The sequence below is a fragment of the Leptonotus elevatus genome, chromosome 6 (genome assembly GCF_054856555.1).
Source record: "Leptonotus elevatus isolate MCC_2025b chromosome 6, RoL_Lele_1.0, whole genome shotgun sequence".
NCBI classification, from domain to species: Eukaryota; Metazoa; Chordata; class Actinopteri; order Syngnathiformes; family Syngnathidae; genus Leptonotus; species Leptonotus elevatus.
The window spans coordinates 11034860-11058159 of record NC_141244.1 but is presented as its reverse complement, the minus strand read 5'-3'; the positions used below and the strand labels follow the sequence as shown (position 1 = coordinate 11058159).

General features: G+C 37.4%; 2 protein-coding genes across 7 annotated transcripts in view; one reads left to right on the top strand and one right to left on the bottom strand.

The window, feature by feature from the left end:
- Positions 1–12407, top strand: part of grb10b (growth factor receptor-bound protein 10b) — a 70804-nt gene extending 58397 nt beyond the window's left edge. For 3 of the 6 annotated variants that reach the window (XM_086078716.1, XM_086078714.1, XM_086078715.1), the window contains exons 8-17: positions 562–636; positions 2592–2729; positions 2941–3051; positions 3323–3421; positions 5020–5097; positions 5228–5344; positions 7525–7591; positions 7657–7744; positions 7820–7913; positions 9557–12407. In XM_086078716.1, the coding sequence (XP_085934842.1) occupies positions 562–636; positions 2592–2729; positions 2941–3051; positions 3323–3421; positions 5020–5097; positions 5228–5344; positions 7525–7591; positions 7657–7744; positions 7820–7913; positions 9557–9703 (1014 nt within the window). In that variant the 3' untranslated portion in view covers positions 9704–12407. The remainder of the gene's footprint in view (positions 1–561; positions 637–2591; positions 2730–2940; positions 3052–3322; positions 3422–5019; positions 5098–5227; positions 5345–7524; positions 7592–7656; positions 7745–7819; positions 7914–9556) is intronic. The other 3 variants (XM_086078719.1, XM_086078717.1, XM_086078718.1) reach the window with 3 other exon arrangements.
- A 1916-nt stretch (positions 12408–14323) lies between these two features.
- On the bottom strand, positions 14324–20429 carry cndp1 (carnosine dipeptidase 1). Its single transcript, XM_086079383.1, has 12 exons — positions 20285–20429; positions 20075–20185; positions 19226–19369; positions 18618–18780; positions 18397–18485; positions 17076–17273; positions 16912–16996; positions 16070–16230; positions 15828–15992; positions 15581–15722; positions 14819–14966; positions 14324–14603 (listed from the first exon to the last, which is right to left on the bottom strand). Exons 1-12 carry the CDS (start codon positions 20366–20368, stop codon positions 14525–14527), a joined length of 1569 nt encoding a protein of 522 aa, XP_085935509.1. The 5' UTR covers positions 20369–20429; the 3' UTR covers positions 14324–14524.
- Between the last annotated feature and the right edge of the window lie 2871 nt (positions 20430–23300).

The window sequence follows — 23300 nt, the reverse complement described above, 5'->3', positions numbered from 1 at the left end:
GCCTTCTGTATGCTCTACCATTAAAAAAAAAACATGCAATTGTTGTTGTTCACACTTTATTTTACATACAAGTCACTATAACACAATTTAGCAACAATAAATGTGATTTAATTTATATATATATATATATATATATATATATATGCGCATTTGTATGAACTGGTGACTAGTCGAGTTGTCATGTTCCAAATACAAATTGCTCTGCATTTGAAAAGAAAAAATTACTGTTCCTGTGACCAACATCCAACATGAAAGACTAATGCCACCTAGTGGCAGGAAAAATTACCTTGAAACAAATCTATGACTCAATGTGTCACACTGCTTTTAACGACAACCATAACTATGAATTCCTTACAATAAAATGATTGTGTCAATGAACTAAAATATACAACCATATTTGTCCACTTTTATGTTAATTACCAAGAGTATGAAAAACTTGAAAAATATATTTTATTGTACATTTAGAATAGGTATAATGTGCGATTAGTTTACAATTACGTAATTGGGTCTCTCTTTGTCTATTTTATTCGCTTTACAACTTTGTTGATTCTCTCTTCCCAGACATTTTTCCCAGAGCACATGATTGCTTGGTGCCAGGAAGCCAATGGTCCGATCCCACCATCACAGCTCCTACAGGTCGGTATATAATGTCAACCCTCCTTTTCCCTCACATTTGAGCTTACCTGCAAGTCAGCATCACACACTGTAAAATCAAATCGGCATACCTCACCTCTGACCCTGAGACAGTGTGTCTCGTCAGCGCCCGCAGTAATAACTACCGTTAATCCTCTGTTGACACATGACTGTATTGGCACACGCAACGCGGGCCCCACATGTGTGACAGCTGGAACCAGGCAGTCAAAAGTAGTGTGTGTGTGTGTGTGTGTTTGCACTGAGCACACTCATACGTGGCTCACGCTGCTTGCATTAACGCAAGGCCACGACAGGAAAGATAAGTCAAGGAAAAAGGACAAAAGACGTTGTTTTGGAAAGCGTTGTCGTAATGGACGAAGGCAGTCCCGCTTTTTCCCGTGCGGTTTAATGGAGCTGTCAGAGTCCCAACCGCAAATGGAAACCATCCGTTCATCCACGCCACTCACAGAAAGCTTCTAAGTCATCTGCTCATCATATAGACGCTCTGCTCTGCTATGCTCCATGAAGACGGCTCAATAAAAGACAGCCCATGTGGTGAACTGAACCGGAGTTGTCAGGAATCCTCAGCATCGTTCCAGTGGAGGCTTTCCGAGCTCAAGCAGGTGTTTGTAATATTTGCCAAGACTCACTACGTGTCAACATAGCGATGCTATGAAGTGCGTTCGGTTTCTTTTCTTTTTTTTAAATGAACATCACATGTAAAGGTGCACTTTTAAAAATTCAATTGTTGGAATTTTCTGACGCGTTGGCAGACGTGCTTTCAATTTTGAAGAGGCTTCTGGAACCATTTGCCTTCCAGCACCACTCGGCGAAGTACAAATCAGCTCATGTTATTTTGGGGGAAAATAACAAACTGAATATTTTCAAGAAATTTGTTGCTGATGGATTAGTTCGGACGCTGACTCCCGTCTCTCTCGCTCTTTCTCTCTTTCTCTATAGATATAGTGAAAACAGCAGAGGCCCCAAAATTTAACCCTGTGGAACACCATATGTTCTGTTGTACATGTGAATTCACATTGCACATATTTGTCCGACTTTCTTTTTTTGCTCGACAATAGTTAGTATGAAGAGATTACAATTAGAACTGTCAAAATTAACAAACTCTACAAGTAATCGATTAACAAATTAATCGACAACTATTTTAACTCATTCACTCCCAGCCATTTTCACTGAAGCAACTCCCTTCACTCCCGGCTGTTTTACTGGACTTTGAATGTTTTTACAAGGCCCACAGAATATTGTGTTCGATTGCTATAAAAACATAGAATCTACCAAAAGAAAGATTAGAGTATTTTCTTTCATCAGGAAAAAAAAGTTTGTATCTGTTTCCGTTTTGCAGCAATTAGCATTAGAATATAGCTAAAGTTTCATCATTATTCACAAATCTGTTTACAACTGTGGGGAAAACAACTTGTTGCAACATGATCTCTTATACTCAGCTGCCACCTGCTGGCCGTTTTTGTAATAACTACCATTGCTTCAATCCTTCTCTTCAGTTCAGAGGATGCATCAAAACCTTCTGTAAGCTTTAGCATAAAAAAAAAACATAAAAAACATATAAATAAGTTTTTGGGACACGGTAATATTTAAAATAGAACGTGTGTATATACATTTTTGGGAGCAAATGAGTTAATAATCGAGTAATCGTTGGAAGCCATTTTTCAATTTAAAATTGTCCAAATCCTCAACAGTAATTGATTTCTGTAGTCCTTTATGAAATAGGACCGATTAATTTCTGTGTTTAATCAAAATAAGACATTGGCCAATTCTGTTTTTACTTCGGAAAACAATGATCGAACTGGTAACATAGAACAACAAATCACTATACGAATACGAAGTGCAAAATTCTGATGAATGCGATTAGTCGATTAATGGATTGTGATTGGATAGTGACAGCACTAATTACAACAATAACAGTCTGTTTCCTCTCCTTTCAGAACTTTCTAGCAAGCAGTAGTTGTCCTGAGATTCAGGGCTATCTGTATGTAAAGGAGGTGGGCCGAAAGTCGTGGAAGAAAGTTTACATGTTCCTCCGGCGCTCAGGACTTTACTGTTCTACTAAAGGAACCTCAAAGGTGACGCAAATACCTTTGTCTGTTCTCACTCCTTTTTGATGTCGCCTATTTCACTGAAGAATGTGTGTTCTTGCTGTTGTTAAAACAGAGTCGATTATTTTGACTGCTAATAATGATGCAAAGCACATTTTTGTGTCTGCGCCGATACGTGTGTAACTGAAGGCGGTTTCTGCCTATCGTCATCTGACAAGAGAATTATTTGTGTCTTCAGGAGCCCAGACATCTCCATTTACTGGCAGACCTTGAAGACAGTAACATCTTCACTGTCACCACGGGCAAAAAGCAGCACGCCGCACCCACAGACTACGAGTTCTGTATCAAGGTGAGTGTCAGATAACAGAGGGGAGCTGGAGTGAAATATTATGAGCGCAGGAACCATTCACCTCCGCTTGAACTCTCCTTCGCTGCCATGCATACATTTATAAGATTCTGTTGCACGTGACTCTTCATCTTGAAAATGCTTTTTAATTGCTTTTATACCACATCAGACGAACAACAGATTTTACTGGGCTCTGTTTGTCTTGTGATTTTTTTTTTTTTTTTTTTTTTTTTACATTTGAACTACTGTTCTAAATCTGTGTGTTCTTCTACAGCCCAATAAATGCAGAGGAGAGTTGAAGGATTTACGGATTCTGTGTGCTGAAGATGAACAAGGCAGGACATGTTGGATGACCGCCTTTAGATTGTTTAAGGTACGTGTGTGTGTGTGTGTGGGGGGGGGGGGGCGCGCGCGCGTGCGTGCGGGGGGGGGGGGGGTATTATTAGAGCATATATTAGCAGGCCAAACCACACATGCACTTAATAATTTCAAATGTATTTTATTTTATATGTTCTATGTAGCAGAGTTTTCAGCTTTGGACCAAAAACCTCCTCGTTAGGTTGTGATTTACTTAACTAATTTGCTCCCCCAATTTTTTTTTAAATATGTTCTCGTGTAAATACTACCAATGTCCCAAAAACGTATTTATGTGTTTGTTTGTTTTTTTTATGCTAGAGCATACAAAAGTCTTTGATGCAGCCTCTCAACTGAAGAGAACGGTTGAAGCAATTGTAGTTCTTACAAAAACGGCCAGCAGGTGGCAGCAGAGTATAAATATAAGAGATCAACCAGGGCCATGTTGCAAAAAACTATTTTTCCCCACTGTTTTAAACAGATTTGTGAATAATAGTGTAGCTTAGCTATATTCTAATGACAATTGCTGCAAAACGGAAACAGATGCAAATCTACTTTTTATCCTGATGAAAGAAGAGACTCTAATCCTTATTTTGGTAGGTTCCATGTTTTGATAGCAATAGAACACAATATATTGTGGGCCTTTCAAAATCTAGTAAGACAGCCGGGAGCAAGGGGGGGGTAGCCTCAGTGAAAATGGCTGGGAGTGAATGAGTTCATTTGAAAAAAAAAAAAAAAAAAAAAAAGTTAACAGATTTTTAATTTATAACCCTAACCTGCACCAAAAATCCAGCTGGACATTAATCATACAAAGAAATGTGTTTAATTAAGCAGCTTTTCAGATAAGTGTAGGTTGTTGTTGTTTTTTCCAAATCTTAAACAATAGACATCTTTGCTTTAAATCACAGGTATTCATTCATTATGCCTTAAAAAGTCAAATGTAAACTTAAAAAAACAGTAAAAAAAAAAAAGTTTCCAAAATAACTCAAATGTAAAGTTTCACATTTCAGTTATTTTCATTTATCCCAGGGTCAACTGCATCTCAATTAAAAATGACTGAAAATGTAAATATTTTTCCTGAAGTTAACTATTTTAAATAGATCTCTTATTGGCCGGAAGATCCAAAAAGAAAAAAAAAAAGGCCTGATGCCAGTAGTCGTCAAAATGCCAAATAAGAATATATAAACATCAATAATATTACAGCAATACGCTGATTGATTGTTAATTTCCCTTGTATTTAGTCAATTGCCCATTTCACCTGACAGTCACGGTGACTAAAAAAAATGGTGACTTTAATTTTAAGAAAGCTAATAAAATGCAGTCCATAGAAAGTCTTGATGTAGAAATAAGCACGCACGCATTGGATTACTTGAATTCTATAACTCAGTAGAAAGAAAAAAATGCAAACTATGTGAAACTCAAATTGAAGTAGAAGAGCTGTAAGAAAGAAATGATTCCATTTTGTCTCGCTTATGATGAAAAGTGAGAAAAGTACTGTTAGCGGATCAGTTGTTGAGCGCAGACCGACAGATATGTCCACCTGGCAAGTGCCACGACATCTCCCCTCCTAAACGTGCACTCATCAAGAAGGACGACTGCCTTTTCTTGTCTTCACAGTACGGGATTTTATTGTACCAGAATTACAAGATTCCCCAGCAAAGAAAAACCCTGCTTTCACACTTCTCAGCACCCGTGGTACGTTGACCGCATAACACAAGCAGCTCAATGTGACATCCGCAAACTCTTACGACCTAATTGCATGGCCTTGACATCCCGACGCATCATTTTGACCGCAACGCGTTTGTGCCCCTTCCGTCACCTTCAGCGGAGCGTGTCGGAGAACTCTCTGGTGGCCATGGATTTTTCCGGAACGATAGGCCGCGTCATCGACAACCCTGTGGAAGCTCAGAGCGCCGCCATGGAGGAGGGACATGCGTGGAGGGTGAGTCGCAAACGACGTCCTCGGAACATTGGATCCTACATCAAATTGCAGATGTTGGATAACACTTTGTAGTTCAACCAGACGAAATTGCGTGGGAATGCAGGAAGTTGAATGCTTTTGAAGGAAATTGACAAATTAATTATGTGAACATTTTTAATTGAAAACTTGAGTGTGCAATATGTCGAAAGTGGGATTGAATCATTTCAGAGAAATGATAATGCATTTCCTGATCTAATAGTCAGTTGGTATCGAATTATCGATTGTACTCAAATGTGGTCCAAGCGGGGTTTGAACCCAGGTTCTCCGTGGTGGGAGGCAATTGCTTTTAAGTACTGACCTAACTTCGGGTTCCAATTTTCAGCCCTCTGTCTGCGGATGTGACGTCATATGCGTGTTGTGTACGTGAAGAAGGGAAAGTGCAGTTTCATTTTCTGGCCACTGGTGGCAGTAGTGATTCAAAATTCTATTTTCTACATTCAGTAGCTTTAATCGACCTCTATGTGGGCACACATTACCGGTATTTGCACATCAAGCCGGTACTCGATTTCTTGCCATGTTCACTATAGGATAGCCTCAACATCAATATCTGAAACACAACACTTGAATGTGAATAAAAACTCGAATGTAACAAATTTAATGTAAAAACTAAATGTAAAGAAAAACCTATATATCTGAATGTAGAATAAAAAATAAAAAAATTAACTTGTTTTTTTATTATTATTCAGAATGTTTTAGTTTTCAAGTTTAAAGAGTGTTCTTTTAGTTTTGCTGGAACTCTATATTTATATCTTTATTTATATCTTTATATATATAATCACTTGAAAACAACTTCCGCTGTTTTCTTAACTCTATCACTCCCAGCCTTTTTCACTGAAGCAATCCCCTTCGCTCCCGGCTGTTTTACTGGATTTTGACTGATTTTGTAAGGCCAACAGAATATTGTGTTCTATTGCTATAAAAAAACATAAAACCTACCAAAAGAAAGATTAGAGTCTCTTCTTTCATCAGGAAAAAAAGATGTAATATATTTCTATCTGTTTTCATTTTGCAGCAATTAGAATTAGAGCTGTGAAAGTTAAAGTGTTAACTAATTAATGAATCATGTATTAACGCAGATTAATCACACTATTAATATTATCCTTTAGCTTGACAGTGGATGGCTACGTTAAAGTTAGCATAGGTTATGTTTGAGCTATAATAATACAAATATATATATACTGTATATAAACATAAAGCCATGCATGAAAGTAAAGCATTTAATAAATGTTTGCGTATGACATTCAGAATATTTGTTCATGTCAAAATATTGGGGTATTTTTCCCCCCATTTTTAATTATGCAAGTCATTAACTAATTCGAAAAAGAGGAAGATGAGCGTGTGTAGTGGATTAAAAAAGGTTGAAGACGTCCTCATAACATTAAATGGCAAAAGAATTAACACAAAAGGTGCTTTTCAAATTTGGTGTAAAAAAAAAAATTTGATTAAAAAAAACTTTTTAATTAAGCAATTAATTGTGATTAATCAAAATTCTAAGATGTGATTAATTATTCACAAATCTGTACGCTTGGGAAAGCTTTTTTCCAACATGGCCTTGGTTGATCTGTTATACTCTGCTGCCACCTGCTGGCCGTTTTTGTAATAACTACCATTCCTACCAAAATAAATAAGATTTTGGGACCACTGCAATATTCATAATAGAACATTTTTATACGTATTGGGAAGCCAATGAGTTCAGATGGAACCCCAGGGGCAGCAGATACAATGAAAACAGCAGAGGCCCCAGAATTGAACCCTGTGGAACACCATACGTTCCGTTATACATGTGAATTCCTATTGCACATATCCATCCGACCACTTTCTTTTTTTCTTCTTCTTTTTTTTTTTTTTGCTCAACGTAGTTAAAAATAGTATGAAGGGATTGCAATAATAAAGAAATCATGAGCACACCTAAAGCAGGGTGTACCATCACCAATCATATGAGTCAGGTGTGTGACTTGACCTTCACCTTTAACAAAAACCGCCTGGTAAAAATGGAAGCCCCAAAAAAATGTTTTAATCTTAATTCGAGTTTTCTGATCAAAGATGTGTTTTATGTTTCTTCCCATTTGGTGTGCAGCGGTTGTTTCCACTGAATCATAACGAATCCTGTTGTTTTTATTTGTATGTGACATCTGACTCAGAAGAGGAATCACCGAATGAACATCTTAGGCTCCCACAGTCCGTTGCATCACTCTTCGCTCAACTCGGGTAAGCTCGCACGCACAACAATGCACATTCAATGTTTTTATTGGAATGACAAATATTGTCTTCAGTCATCCACATAGCCCAGCTGTGGTTCCACGGCAGAATAACCCGAGAAGAATCCCATCGCATCATCCACCAACAGGGTCAAGTCGATGGGTAATTTCACGAAAATCATCACTTCCGCTCGCCGCGCTCAAACTATGAAGCTGAACGTCTGTCTGTTATTTCCAGCTTGTTTCTGCTCCGAGTCAGCCAGAGCAACCCCAAGGCTTTTGTGCTCACGTTGTGCCATCACCAGAAAATCAAACATTTCCAGATACTACCGGTAGGCATTTGTGCATTTTTCAACATGTTGGAGATCTGTGCTGACATTCCATTGCTCCCTCAAGTGGCTCTCAGCGGATTAACGGTTATAAATGTTGGATTCCAAAGCCAAATGGAAAGAGGACAATGGCATATTATGTCAACTAAACTACGTGAGCCAAACAAGTATTGTTAGTTTTAAACGAATGCACAAAAATGCACATTTTATATTTATTACTGTGGGTAATATATTATTCCTTGTAATGGAACAACGCTGAAGGAATGACATAAGGTCAATGTCAGTCGGCATATGGCCATTGATGTCTATACGGTTGGCAACAAAAGTGAGTAGACAACACAGTAAAAATGTCTCAATTGGCCCAATTAGCTGGTTAGCAATCTTCTTCTCTTCTATGTCTCCTTAACTCATTCACTGCCATTGACGGCTATAGACGTCAAACTATTTCTATTAGTTAACTCTTTTTTTTTTCACTTTTGTCAACAAGAGTATGAAAACCTAGAATTTTTTATTGTACATTTAGAACAGATATCAAATGTGCGATTCGTCGTGAGTTAACTAGTGAAGTCATGAAATTAATTACGATTAAAAAATGTAATTGCTTCATGCCCCTAATTTTTAATAATCTTTTCTTTTCTTTTTATAAATTGCGACAGGCGATTAAAAAAATATATTGTAATTAATTGCATGACTTCAATAGTTAACTCACGATTAATCACAAATTTTATATCTGTTCTAAGTTTTTATACTCTTAAAAAGTTAAACGAATGAAGAAATGAATTTTTGACGTCTATAGCCGTCAATGGCAGTGAATGAGTTAATAGAGAGTAAAAGAAAGTCACAAGATGTCACATTGAACTTCAAGTGACTAGTGTGAGAGTGTGACGGCAATCAAACTAAATTTAACATCATTCTCCCCAGTCACATCTGAGAGCTTGTAACACTAATGAGTCACATGACACCAAGTGGAAAAATGGCTAATTGGGCCTAATATGGACAATTTCACTTAGGGGTGTACTCACTTTTGTTGTCAGTAAATGCACAGTACATACAAGTAATTCAATGTCGATACCGATTATTAGTAGTCAAGCCGGCCAATAACTGATATTTCAAGCCGATATTCATTTGCAGTGAAAGAGAAAATATTAGTTTATTCACTGCCATTGACGGCTATAGACGTCAAAAATTCATTTGAACTATTTCTATTAGTTTAACAATTTTCCCACTTTTGTTAACAAGAGTAATCTAGATTTTTTTTGTGGAAATACAAATATAAAATGTGTGTTTAATCATGAGTTAACTATTGAAGTAATGCGATTAATTGCCATTAAACATTTTAATCGCCTGACGCGATTTAAAGTTTAATTTTAAAATTTAAACTAATAGTTCAAATGAATTTTTGACATCTAAAGCCGTCAATGGCAGTGAATGAGTTAATGTTGAAATTAAAACAAAACAACTTTTTATTTGAAACATAAAGTAGGGATGTTCGATACCAATACGGGCTTTATCGGGCTTCAGACTTGGCCGATGCCGATAATCGGTCTCTCCCTACACACAAGCTATGCACTGCTGACTACCTTCCATTCACATGTCATCAGATTACACATCAAATAATAATGCCAGTTTAACGTTTGCCTCCGCAGTGTGAAGAGGACGGCCAAGTCTTCTTCAGCCTTGACGATGGTGCCACCAAATTCACCGACCTGATCCAGTTGGTGGAGTTCTATCAGCTCAACAGAGGAGTGCTGCCTTGTAAACTCAAACACCCGTGCACCGTTGTGGCCTTATGACACCGCCCATCATTTGACACACAACCCCCCCCCCCCCCCCCCTCACTTGACCTGACTCTGCCCAAAGCAGAGCGAATGTTGATATTGGTTGATTCTTCTAAGAAGTTTGTGAATTGACTGGTGTTTTATTGCTGTTTTTTTTTTGTTGTTGTTGATGCAAGTCCGCCAGATACTGCTGATTTATTGGATTCATTTTGGGGTGCGTTTGAATGTTACCGAATTGCACGCCGAGTCGAGAGGATGAACACGAACACTGCCATTTGCGTGGATGCTTTTTTTTTCTTTTTTTTTTGCAAAAACTGGTCGTCGTTAAGCTGGGGACTCGGTCACCCTCCAAGATTTGGAATCTCGCAGCTCAAGTGAAGGCCGTCGCCCTCTTGTGGACGATCAACATGACAATGAAGCCACTCCCGTGTAGACCACTTGAACGCTCTCTGACAACTGGAGTCTGCTTGGAACTTCTCTTGGCATGATGTGTTGATTGTCTCCTTTTGTTTTGCACTCATCCAACTGGGAGTGACCTTTGAGGGTGCTGGACTTCTCCGCTGTTGGCATTATTTTTAACTGTGAGATGCTGTCACTGCCCTCTGCTGTCAGAGGCGTGTAAAGACAAGACGAAACAGCATAGCAGCAAGAACAGAAAGAACGTGTTTTTGGTTGTTGTTGTTTTTTGTATTATTATTATTATTATTTTTATATATATATAATTTTGAGGAGGTGGTCTGAAGGTGGTTTATGAGCACTCTTGAAATGTTGATTATTTTTTTAATTGGCCGACAATACAGAATATGTTTTGTCCTTCCTCATTCATTTGCAAAGAGTTTTCATTTTTCAACACATCTTTTTATAATAGTCTTAACAGTCTGAATGTTTGACTCTTCGCATTCGTGTCCTGTTGTCGGTAACTTCCGACATTTTCTGAAGAAATAAAATGATATATTATTAAAAATAATTAACGTGTAAGCAAGCGTAGCGTTGTAGCATTGTGCCTCTTCAATGTTTAATATAGCAGTCAAGTTGTTTTTGCACATAAAAAAAAACCCAACAACAATCAGATGGTTTTGTGGAAAACATCGTCCTCAATTGTGGACTGTCCTCTCTAAATTGATCTTACTTATTCTCTTTATCTCATGCGTGGCTTTTCTTCTGCCACAATTTTGCAGGTTGACATTTGGGATACTGTCTATAATAATGTTTAACAACCCTTGTGTTGCCCTAACTTCGATTCAGAACATATTCAAAAATCCATGTCTGAATACAGATAATTGACTTTTTGATGCACCAAAAGCCAGTGCGGGGTATATGCCACGGAGGAGGCGGGACTTCCGACTTCCGGGTATCTAACGTCAGCGCTGTGTTTGTGGCCGCCCTTGTGCCCCTCGGTTGGCCGCTCCCGTTTTGGAACGCGGCCAAAACGGCGCTGACGTGTGAAACCCGGAAGTCGGAAGTCCGTGGCATCTATACCCCATAGAAATATGACATCAAAGTGAAGAAATGACAGTATCACGATTACTATTTTACCTCTTTTTTTGGCAGGTCTGTATAAATGTAAAGGACAAAAAGATTAGGAATACATCTCAGTTCCAAGTAGCACTGTTTGTATCGATGTGTGACTAATAAGCATGCTGTGAAGAGAAATTTGGGACTGTTAAGATGTGAACATTTTTGTAGTTCACCTTCCGCCTTTGCTCACAAAATATGTGAGAACTAATTCTATCAATTTGTATTTTAGTGAGTCTCAGCAGAACATGCATCAAACTCATACCGAGTGAAAAATATCAGGTGTCAAACCCCCAAAAGCTATTTTTGGTTATTTGGCAAATATTTTATCAATTGGTAATGGAAGATTACAAATCAGTGCCTTTAGATAAAGTGGGGATTTTTTTTTGTTTATTTAATATTTCTTATTTAGAACTGACTCATTACATTTGGCTGAATTTGATAATTCAACAAAAAGTAGGATTGTAGGACTTTTTTATCATTATTATTCTGCTGGCATGTCTGCTTATTTTCAAACTTATCTTTCAGCATCTCTGTTACAAACCATCCCATTGATTTCGATGTAGCACCCTCCATTGCCACACAAGCGTTACTATTTTATTGTTCTATGTTGAGTGACTCGTTGTAGACGTTCAGGCTTCAAGTTGTGTTTACCTCTGTTTGCATTTGTCACAGGTAAAGCAACGTTTTAACAGCCATTTTGATTTAGCTGCTGGCTGTCCGAAAGTTTATTGAACAAATGATTTGCAGTATAGCCAGACTATGTTGACACCCTGCATGGTCACCGTTATCTAAAATGCAATGACAGATATTTGTTTTTTTTTAATTTGTTCAGCAAATATATATGTATCTGGATGTGACTGATCTACTTGAATTTTTTTTCCTTAGCGCTGTTCTGTAGGGGTTTTTTTTTCCATTATCGTGCAAGATAATATAAAGACTATTGTAATGACATAGCATCTATTGATATATAATTTTTGTTATGTATATTTTTTGGTTTGTTAGGATGGACTATTCAAAGAGAAAACCTACTTCAAGACATGAAGTTTTAAAGCACACTGGTATCCATAATGTTCATATTCATGTCATTCCAGTTGACGACAGGTGGAATGTTCATTCACAAAGCATCAAAAATTATGTTCTTTTAACCCATTAAATATATTATTTTTTTGGATCTAAAGAAAGAAAATGTGTTCTATGTAAAGCTGCCTCGATTTGTTTTTCATATGTCAGAAGATTCTAGAGCAGTGGTCACCAATTATTATTTTTTTAACTGAAAGCTACTTTTTAAATACTGATGAATGTAAGAGGCTACCAGTTTAATACACACTTCTGAAATACTATTTACCGAGAACTTTCCTACGGAAGCGTATTGCATTCACTTGAAAAAAACAAAACAACTCCTGTTTTTCTGACAATTTTTTTAGGGAGCTTTGGGTTTTTTGAGTATTTTTATTTTCATTTTCTGTTTTTCTGAATATTCTTTTCTGTTTTACTGAATATTTTTTTCTGTCAAAAAATATTCCGAAAAACAGGCTGAAAACAAAAATAAAATAAAAAACTGAAAAACATTTATTTAAAAAAAATGGAAAAAAAAAATTCCGAAAAACAGGCTCAAAAAATTTTAAAAAACAGAAGAAAAAAATACTCAAAAAACCAGGAAAAAAATTATTACGAAAAACAGGCTGAAAAAAACGTATTACGAAAAACAGAGTTCATGTTCTGAGTTATTTTATTTTTTTACCTTAGTGACTTGCAGATTCGCTAATAGCGGAAATACCTCCATATGCAATAAGATGGTCATGTTTACTTTACTGGCTCTCAATAAAGGAATGAATGTGTATACTGGACACTGACATAAATATTTTCAATGATTTTATTAAAGTTGTAATATTTCCAGGAAACCATACTTTTATGCTGAGACTGAGAAGCATTTGAAAGCTAACTGTTTTTGATGCAAAATTGTTTTACGATACACACGACGGCTGAGCCGAGAGCTCCTCCCAGACCAACTTGAAAAACTTTCAACTTGATACGATGAGGGCAGAAGATGAAAACAACCACCACAGGAACAACTACAGCAAAGAATAGAGAACAAGCGGAATATTCTGATCAAGATAAAAGCCTCTCTTGGATGACAAAAAGAATATGCTAGCTCCCAAGTCCCACGTAGTGGTACCGCTACAAACTAGCATAGCGCATTAGCATTTAGTACACAGATTCAAACCATGCGGAGCAAATGGAGATAAGTTCTTGCCACAGTTTGGCTTTAGTGCTTCTATGATTCCATTTACCCGTGTTAGATTATTAACATTGTTTTTCTGTTTCGATTTATATTTTAACCATTTTGGATATTAGTTAGAGCTGTGTAATAATAAGACAACAGTTAATTCATATGTTAAGTCAATCTATAGTCCTTTGTTCTTTTGCCTGGGAAAGAGGAAGGTAACAGGTTTATTTTCTTTATTATCTAAAGGGAGTAGTGTTTGTAGGAGTCTCTGTTCGGTCAAAGAAAGTCCAAGGACAGGCTGGTATACTGCTGTTGAAGTCTAATCTGATTTTGTACTTTTGAGAACTTGCTAAGGGGAGGGGAGAGGCGATTTCCTGTATTCACTGATTTTCAATAAATGTGCTGTGTGCTCGAGGAGACACATTTTGAACGGATCACTGCTTGGGTGACTTCATATATGTGATCAGAAGCTTCTGAATAATTATACCTTTGCAAAGGAACTTCTTCACCAGAATCTCAACTTAAATTTATTGGAACACGCAAAGAGTACAATAATATTGTCTACTCTATCACCCGCCATTTTGAGTAGAAGCCCCTAGCTGTGACTAAACCAAACCGTGGCAAGGTTTTTACTTTCTGGACCTCTGGTTGTTTTCGTCATCATCAAGACCTGGCTACAAGTGAGGGAAAACATTGTCTATATTTTTTTGTCATCATAGGCCTAAAGCCCCGCAAATACTGGACCATCAGCGATACTCACAAGGTAACAGCTCAAGGAGAGGAAGGAAATGAAGGACTATTTACATCCTCACAACGTCATCCTCTGGTCCTACTTTTTGACAGCATACGCTGCGGCTAATATTTTCTAAAACAATGAAACACCGTTTTTTTGTAGTATGGTTTTATTAGACTCATCATTCCTCAAGGGAAATTGAATACACATTCTGCTACAAGAAACCATTTGAAAAGCTAACATGCTCAAAGGGCAGAAATGTCCATCTAATTATTGATGTCAGCCATTAAAGTGTAAATGAAATTTTGTCTACTAACAATAACACAATTTATTATTCAACTGAAGGCCAGGAAATGTCTTACACGCGGCTCTTCTCAATCTGTGACACTTCATACAGGTATGCAATAAATAACTTGGTCCCTTCGATATAGTTGTACCTGGGAAGAAAGGGAAAATAAGTGTTTTATTAAAATTCATCATTATTTTTTTTAATGAAGGTAATCATAATTAGTTGTGGGTTTACTGATATCAGTTTAAAAAAAAAAATCTCAAGCTCATTATCAACAACCTTAAAGGCCACTATCTCCTTACTAGTCATGTCAATGTCAAAAATAATTCAGAATATGTCATGTGATCAATGCTGGAGTCAAACCTGCTTATTTTCTCATTCTGCGAGTGCAGCCCGTCGTCAAAGCCACCGATGGGTAACATGATGATGCTTTTTCCCGTCACAGTTTGGAAGGTTTTGGCGATAGGGATGGTCCCGCCCTCACGGATCAAATCGGGAAACGTATTGAAAACTGCAAAAAAAGATCATGTATAAGATGGGATCGAATGTTTAAAAAAAAAATTGTTAATTATACATACTGTATTATACGGACAGTATTCTGATTTATCATGACGACCTGAATTTAAAGGCATTCATTTCGATTGATCCCACTCTCATATAAGTGTAGGACATGTATATGTTTCTATGATTCTAAATATATACATATATCATGACAATAATATGTTATTCTGGTTTTTATTGCATTAATGGAATATGAGACAAGCAGCAAAATCTAGCCGTTTTTAATCCATATCAGAAGGCGGCCATTTTGCCACTTTGTTGAGTGAAAATGACGTCACAGTTGCTCAGGTCCACAACCAATCACAGCTCAACTTCAGAAAACAGGTGAGCTGTGATTGGTCGTGGCCTGAGCCCTGAGCAACTGTGACGTCATCTTCCGTCGACAGCAAGTGGCAAAATGGCCGCCACCTGAGATGGATAAATACAGCTGTATTTTGCTGCGTAACTCATATTCCACAAATGTCATAATAATCAGAATGTCATGTTTGGACTAGTGAAGTCACATATTATTGTCAAGAAATGTTTAAAGTTGACTTCCCATTTAAGTAGTGAATAATAGAAAACCTCTCTTGACAGCTACTTTGCCGGCCTCATAAAGAAGATCTTGAGGATCAGCCAACCAAGGCCTTGCTCCAATCACCATTGTGACTTTTAATTTGTTGGGACTCTTCCTCTTGGCAAACATTGAATGCAGGTAATCTGTGACCTTCAATAAAGAATCAATAAGGAAATGATGCAAGTTTTTTCAAGAAATCATTGTAAGATGTTAATTACAATGGCATTTATTTTATATCTAACAAAGCAGACTCACCTGTTTTTGGACCTCTGCGGGTTCCATATTAGGAACTTGTCTAATGGAGAATTTACCAGTAACCTTAGCTGGGATGACGGTTTTAGTGCCAGGGTCAGAGAATGCTCCCTCGATGCCGTGGATGGAGACAGTTGGATAGCGCCACCTATGAGCCAACAAGTCCACCTACAGAGAACAAAGTTCTTGGCAAATTCATCTTGCTTGATACAAAAATATGCAAAAATATTCAAATGTGTTGCCACCTTGTTACTGTACATGAGCTCGCTGACACCAATTTTGCTTTTGTAGTTGTCAAGGTCAAACTGGATATCTTGCATCATTTTCCATTCTTCATCATAGAGGGGAGCTACAGCCTCATTGATCCCAGGAATCAAAATATTGCCACTCGGGCTTATTAGAGTGTCTGCAGAGTGGAAGATGTGGATTTTATGGTTTTGCCTTCTAGAACACCGCCATTTGCAATTAACAATACATTTACTATATATATATATATATATAGGGGCGGGGATCTTTGAATGTATCGCGATTCGATTCCGATTTTTGGGTCTGCGATTTGATTCAGAATCGATTTTTGGTTAAGAGCGATTTTTTTTATTCAAAATGATTTGATTGACAATGATTTTTGCTTCAATTTATAGATGTGAAGGGAATTGTAATGATCTACTCCAGTCTGACTCGCTAATGCTAATTAGCGCGCTACTCGCGGCACTTTTATCACTCAAAAGAACGGCTCCACGCTGAAAAAAAAAAACTTTTATTGGAATACCTTGATCGTGACTTTTTCCTTCTACTCTCTAATGTGGCTCCAACTTAACAGTGTATTAGACCGCGTGGAACCACACTGCCCCTCAGTGGCCAAACCGGGTACAACATGAACAGTGCTCTAAATAAAGGCACACACAAGCAAAGGCAAGACAGTATAAATTTATTTAAATAAAATAGATTTTGGGACACTTAAAATCTATTCTGAATCGTACTAAATGAGAATTGCGATTCTTATGAGAATCGATTTTTTGGGCACACCCATATATATATATATATATATATATATATATATATGAAGTAAATGATACAACATACTCACCAAGAAGGCCAATGAGATCAGTCATGGGCTCTATTACGGTGCCTCCATAAACACCAGAATGTAAGTCCTGCTTAGGGCCGTCAACCTGCAAACGTAAAAGGGGTTTGAATTAGGCATAGCTTTTTCGTTGTCGTTTGGCTCTCGAATCCACGTGCTCATACAACCTCAGCAAAGAAATAGCAGTTGCCCCGCGTGCCGTAGGTCAGAGCTGGTTTCCTGCTGAGCCAGCCACAGTCAGAAATGATGATGTAATCCACGTCAGAGAAGAAAGTGTCTTTGTGTGACTGAATCATTGCATCCAGACCATTGGAGCCGGTTTCCTCCATGCCCTCAACGACGAATTTCACATTTACTGGTAATTCCTGGTAAGCAAAAATGAAAATAAATGGAAGATTAGATCTGATTTTGCATTTATGTTGATGACGGATTTTCCTGCCGACCTGAACCTGAACCAGAATACTTGAACCTGTATTCAGACCAAACACTTAACCTTTTCTGTTAAATATAAGTTTTAAAACTTCCCTGTTTTTCTAAAATCATGAAGACAATGAGGAATGCGAATATTACCGATTCAAACGTTTACCTGTACTGTCATGATACTCATATAGGCCCTGTTCTACCTTATTTCGCATCCACTTACCCGGGGTCAGGTCGTGGGGGCAGGTAAGCCCAGACCAAGGTTATTTTAGTTAACTAAAACTAACAAAAAAACAAAAATTAAAAAAAACAATTTCGTGAACAAAATAAAGTAAAAACGAAAATGCTTCTTTCTTTTTTTTTTACCGAAAACTAACTGAAACTACATTTTATGTTTACAAAACTAACTAAAACTTACTATAATTGTAGCAAAAAATGTCCTTTGTTTCAGTCTTTGGTAATACATTTTATGCATGAGCCTTTGGGGATGATTTTAAATGTGATTTTAAGTACATTTATTTGGATATTAAGCGCAATAAGGACATTCGAAAGCGTGTCACACAAAAGTGACATCATCTAGCAGCAGCCAATAGAAAAGCACCTTCAGATGACGTCGCTCCCATGTTGTTTTTTTAAATATCACGCACAAGTAATACACTTTTTTTTTTGTTGCTAAAACTAATACTGAAACTAACTCAAACTATACTAAAACTAAGCATTTATGAAAACTAATAAAAACTAACAGAACCACCTTGAAAACGAATTAAAACTAACTACATTTAAAAATCAAAACGAAATAAAAAATTCCCAAACTATAATAACCTTGGCCATATCTCTGAAGGAGAGCCTCGATACCCTGCGATGGAAACTCATTTCGGCTTCTTGTTTCCATACCATGAAACCTGATGCTTCATGATATGCCGATTTGTCGTTTTCAGGGCAATCAACAGTGCAATGAGAAACGTCCTCTTTTGCAGACACTAAAAAGTTGGTCGTAGTTTGACCCCATCAACCTTTCAAAGGACAGCTAAATCAATATTGGTATTGATATTATGAACATTGTTACACCATATTAAGGGATTTGTAAGCCTCCACAGCATGAATCCAAGCTAAAACTGGAGCTTTGTTGTCGGATGCTCCTCTGCCATATAGATTACCTGTAAAAACAAAAATACATAAATACATGAATTTATTTGTATAGTGTTTGTTGAATGTTTAGGAATGATTTTTTTTGTTGTTGGTCTCTGTACATGACATATTGCACACAAAAAAACATTCAAAGCTGTTACCATTGACTTCAGTGAGGTTGAATGGATCAGTTGCCCAGCCATCCTCGAGTTTTGCTGGTTGGACATCTGTATGGCCGTAAATACACACGGTGTGCTTGTTGGAGTCATTCCCAAACTGAGCAGTCACAACTTTTGGCAACATCAAGATCTTGCCGCCAGGCTGCTGCAGATACAAACAGACATACCATTTTAATTTGAAACATTTCAGAGCAGCACTGGGAGTTGGTGGTTAGCTTGTCAATCGGTAGGTTCTGGGTTTGAATCTCAGCCTCGGCTCATTTTTTCTTCAAGGTGCTCTAAAGTTTTCGAGACAACCTCGGGAGAGAAAAATTATAAACAGCAACCCTCTTTGATATCTGTCATCTGATTGGTCAACAGAAGTGGGCGTTACCAAAGCGATGCGCACGCCCATTTCCTTGTTTTACGTCAGCAGGACTGCCTCCAAGTCATAAAAACAGATTATATACAGTGCAAGTGCACATACAGTATATTGTGTTTTACAACCATTACCTAACCATATTTGTATAGTGAAGTTTTCTTGTTCTCAGTCTACATGAATGGGTTCTCTCTTGGGGCACCGTCAGTTTGTTTTTACACGTTTAACTAACCTCTTGATTACCAATGTCGATTAAATGGACGTTTCCTCCCATTTGCCGGAGCTTTTCTGCTGTCAAATCCATCATGTGATGTAAATCTGATCTCTTCAGGATGTTGCTGGAATCACTTTCAACAGCTACCCATTCCCGCAGAGCCTAACATATGGACAAGAAATAAATAATTAGAATCTCACACAGACAAAGATATCAAATCCAACGGACACATTAACCCAATGATATATCATTTCTCAAGTCTTAGATTTGTAAACATCCATTCGTGCCTCTATGCTATGTATGTTATGTGAAACACACAATTATTTAGTTAAATACGGTTCAAGTCCAGCCCTGTCAGTGGCAGTACACACACATGCAGGAATGAGTCATTCAATGATATTGTAACACGTAGTTTGCAAATGTGTATTTTTATTTACTTGCAATTGACTACTCATTTGTTTTGTGAATTGTTACTTTTGGTTTTGTATTTTAGTTTACATGCTGAAGTGTTTTGTGTACTGCGCATGTCATGAGCGCAAGAGAGAGAGAGAGAGAGAGAGAGAGATAGGTGTAACCGAGCAAGCCGAAAGGAAGGAAAAGAGAGACGTGCTTGAATCCTGTCCTGCCGTGTTTGGTTTATTTAGTCATGAAGACGCCAGAAAACATCATAAACTTCAACTATTTTGTAGCCAGCCTTTTACCCAGCCTCCGCAAAAAAAACAAAAAAACATCTTAGGGTTACAATATTGTAGACGACACAAACACAAGCAATATTTTTTTTTTTTATAGGCTACTGTTACTTTTCACCAGGAGAGCTAAAAGAGCTACTATAAACTAAATGAAAAGAACATTGAAAAGATACTGTACCTCAACGTACTCTTCTTGATGACTGTCCACATAGTTCGCCAGTTCAGTGTACTGGAAACCGTGAACACTTGAGGACAGCAGTAAGATCAAGAGTAGCCCTGGACGATCCATCTGATGGGATAATTGTAGTAACATATTTAATGACGTTTATTTTGATAATTAAATTAATTTAAAATCACACGGAAACACAATGCAGTATAGTATGCTCACCTTTGGGTATTTCTTAATGCCAAAATGAAATCGAGGACCGTTCTCAGCTTCTGTTCCGTTAGCTTTGCTTTTTTTGGGGGGCATTTATATAGCTTACAAGTACCCCACCACACCACCACCCTACCGCTCTCCCCGCACACCTGATATAAAACTCAAGTGAAACATTTCCTGACAGTGCCAAGAAAGCTGACTAATTATTTTTTGGGCCGACGAGCACAAGAGCAGAGGTTTACTCTATTGATCCCGCGACAAGAATTCACACCAGGGTTCAGCCGGAACAAAAAAACAACATGATGGATTAGCACATTCCTGTTGTCTAACTTCCAAGCAGCTCACAGTGGTCTATATTTATTACCGGTATTAGAAGTTCAAAGCAAATTGCTTCTCCTTCCCTGTTGCTTGAGAGGCTTGAAGTCAGAAATGTAAAAAGTCACAGGAAAACATTGTCAGGAACATGTTTATGCTTTAATGGGATGAAACTTGAAATGTGCGAGGATGCTGTCAGTCGTTTGCAGTCTGTGCAGTCATTTCATATCTCTTTTTGTTCCCAGCGGTAACATGTAGGCTCTTTGTATATCTTAATTGCTTAATTGGGACACCTTGACGTGGATCCCATCGTTCCATTTTGTCCACCTTTCGATCTCTCACTTTAGACGTGATGTGGCGTATTGCCCACCGAGGGTGCTTCGATGTTGACCGCATAATTAACAATATTAGAAGTCAGAGAGTTGATGCGGCTGACAAGGGGTCTAAGAAGTGCCCCTTTGTGTATTTTTGGAAGACCTTAAATGCCAGGAATGGTTTCCTGTGGATAAAGCCGGTAATAAAGCGCACAGTTGATGGTTCCTGACTTTTCCTACGTTAGTGCACCATAAATAAAGTTGAGTTGAGTTGTAGGTACTGATTAAGTGTACTTGTCTGCTGGCAAGACCGGACTGTGATGTTTTCATTCTCGCTCAGGGATGTCACAATTGTACTTTTCTCCAAGGAAAAGTTGGAAAGAACTTCCGACACATATAACCGAATTTAGCTGATTCAATCACAAACGATCATATCAACTATCCAAACTTGTGGTGTTGTGACAAAGTTCAAGCCGTTACCCAAAGCCTTTTTTTATTGGGTAAAATCTCTGACAAGACAGACCGCCGCACAAATGTCAGTGATGTCCAAGATAAAAAGTTGAGGGCCCAACACTGCCGAGCGACATTACAAACAATATCCAAACAAACATAAAAGTCACCCAACCCACCTTTAGATATATTTCTTAAAACTGTCAGTGTAAACCTCACAGTAAGACATTAATGAAGTGATCTGCGGGGAAAAATCGGCCCTTTCTCTGGCTCCATCTTGTATTTTTAATTTGGTGCTCGGGCATCCACTATAATTCAATTCAATTCAACTTTATTCATCCCCTGAGGGGCAATTGGGAAATAGCAGCAACTGAGCAGAATTACATTTAAAAGAGAATAAAAAGTATAAATGAAGATACACATAATATAAATATATACAATACATATCAATAAAGTGACTCAACAATATGTATATGTATGTATAGTATATATTAAGAAGAAGATCTGTAGGTGTGTTAAAAAGTATTAGCTACTGGAATTAAAAAAACAAAATTGCTTTGGGGACAAAAGTGTCTCTCCTTCTCGAAGGCGCCGCCCGGAGGGGAGCCACTGAAATGCGGGGTCAAGTATGTGAGAGGGGTCTTTAATGATTTTAGCTGCCTGTCTGAGAGCCTGTTGGTTCAAAACATGTGCAAGTGTTCTAACAGGCGAGTACTAATTGTACTATAATTACAGTACTACAATAATTCAGAAGCTTCTTTCATTCCAATTCCAAGATTTTGTTGTTCTCCAATTCGGTTGTGGAGTTATAACTATATATATATATATATAAACTTTTTTTAAACGAATAAACAGAACATGGCAAAATTGTTCATTATAGCAATTAAGAATGGTATTTAAAGATATTAGTCATTTCTTGCTGGGATATACGAATTCAGGCAGTTTTTTTGTATATTATTTCAGAAGCACACACACATCCAATCAACTAAAAGGAGAGAAAAAATCCTAATAAAAGTTTATTTAGAAAAAAAACTAAACAAAAAACATCCATGAGCACATATTCTTGCCCCATCGTTTGTAAACGCTGAAATAGTTTTAACATAGGCCTAAATACCATACCATATTGCCTTTGTTCATTTCATACCACAAATTAACCACAAGATGACCGTGATCATAAACAATTTACACGAAAGAACCCCTTCTATCTATTTGCTGTTTTCATTTTAAGTGATTATTTCCACGCAGACGGCACGCTGTGGCCATCTCCTGGTCAGTTTGAGAAATGTTGTCGGTGACAACACCTATTATCTAAAACAAATAAGCGAGCCATTTTTCGATTTGTGTCTCGTACTGTATATTCCATTCGTTTTAGAAATAAAAATTGAAGATCTAACTGTTTTTAGACTTTTACTTACTCGTTCCAGACAACAAAAAAAGAAAACCTTTTACATTTGGGTGTTTCGATTTATTAAAAACGACTGTCAATCTTGTCTTCCGGCGAAGAGGCAATGAGGCATTATATTTCATTTTGTATTTCACAGGTGTCATATGTTCATTAAAACTTGTAAATAAGTTCATATTTGCTAAGAGATCAGTTAGTTTACGCCCGTGTCTCTTTTGGTCATTGAATAATACGTTTGGAAACAGATATTAAAAATAGAAAAACGACTCGTTATTTGATTTTCATTTTAAAATACAGCTTGATTTTCTCGTTTGGATGTCTGGGACGGATAAGGAAAAGTTCAATCACAGTTTGATTTGAAATTTTTATTTCAGAAACGAAAATAGGATTATGGCAAGAGACACCAATCGAAAAACGGCCCATAATTTTGTTTTGGATTGCCGGACGTTGTCACTGCGAACATTTCTCATACTGGCCAGGAGATGACAACACTGGCGTCTAAAAACGATAACGTCTTCTTTATAACCATCTGCAGCCCAAATTC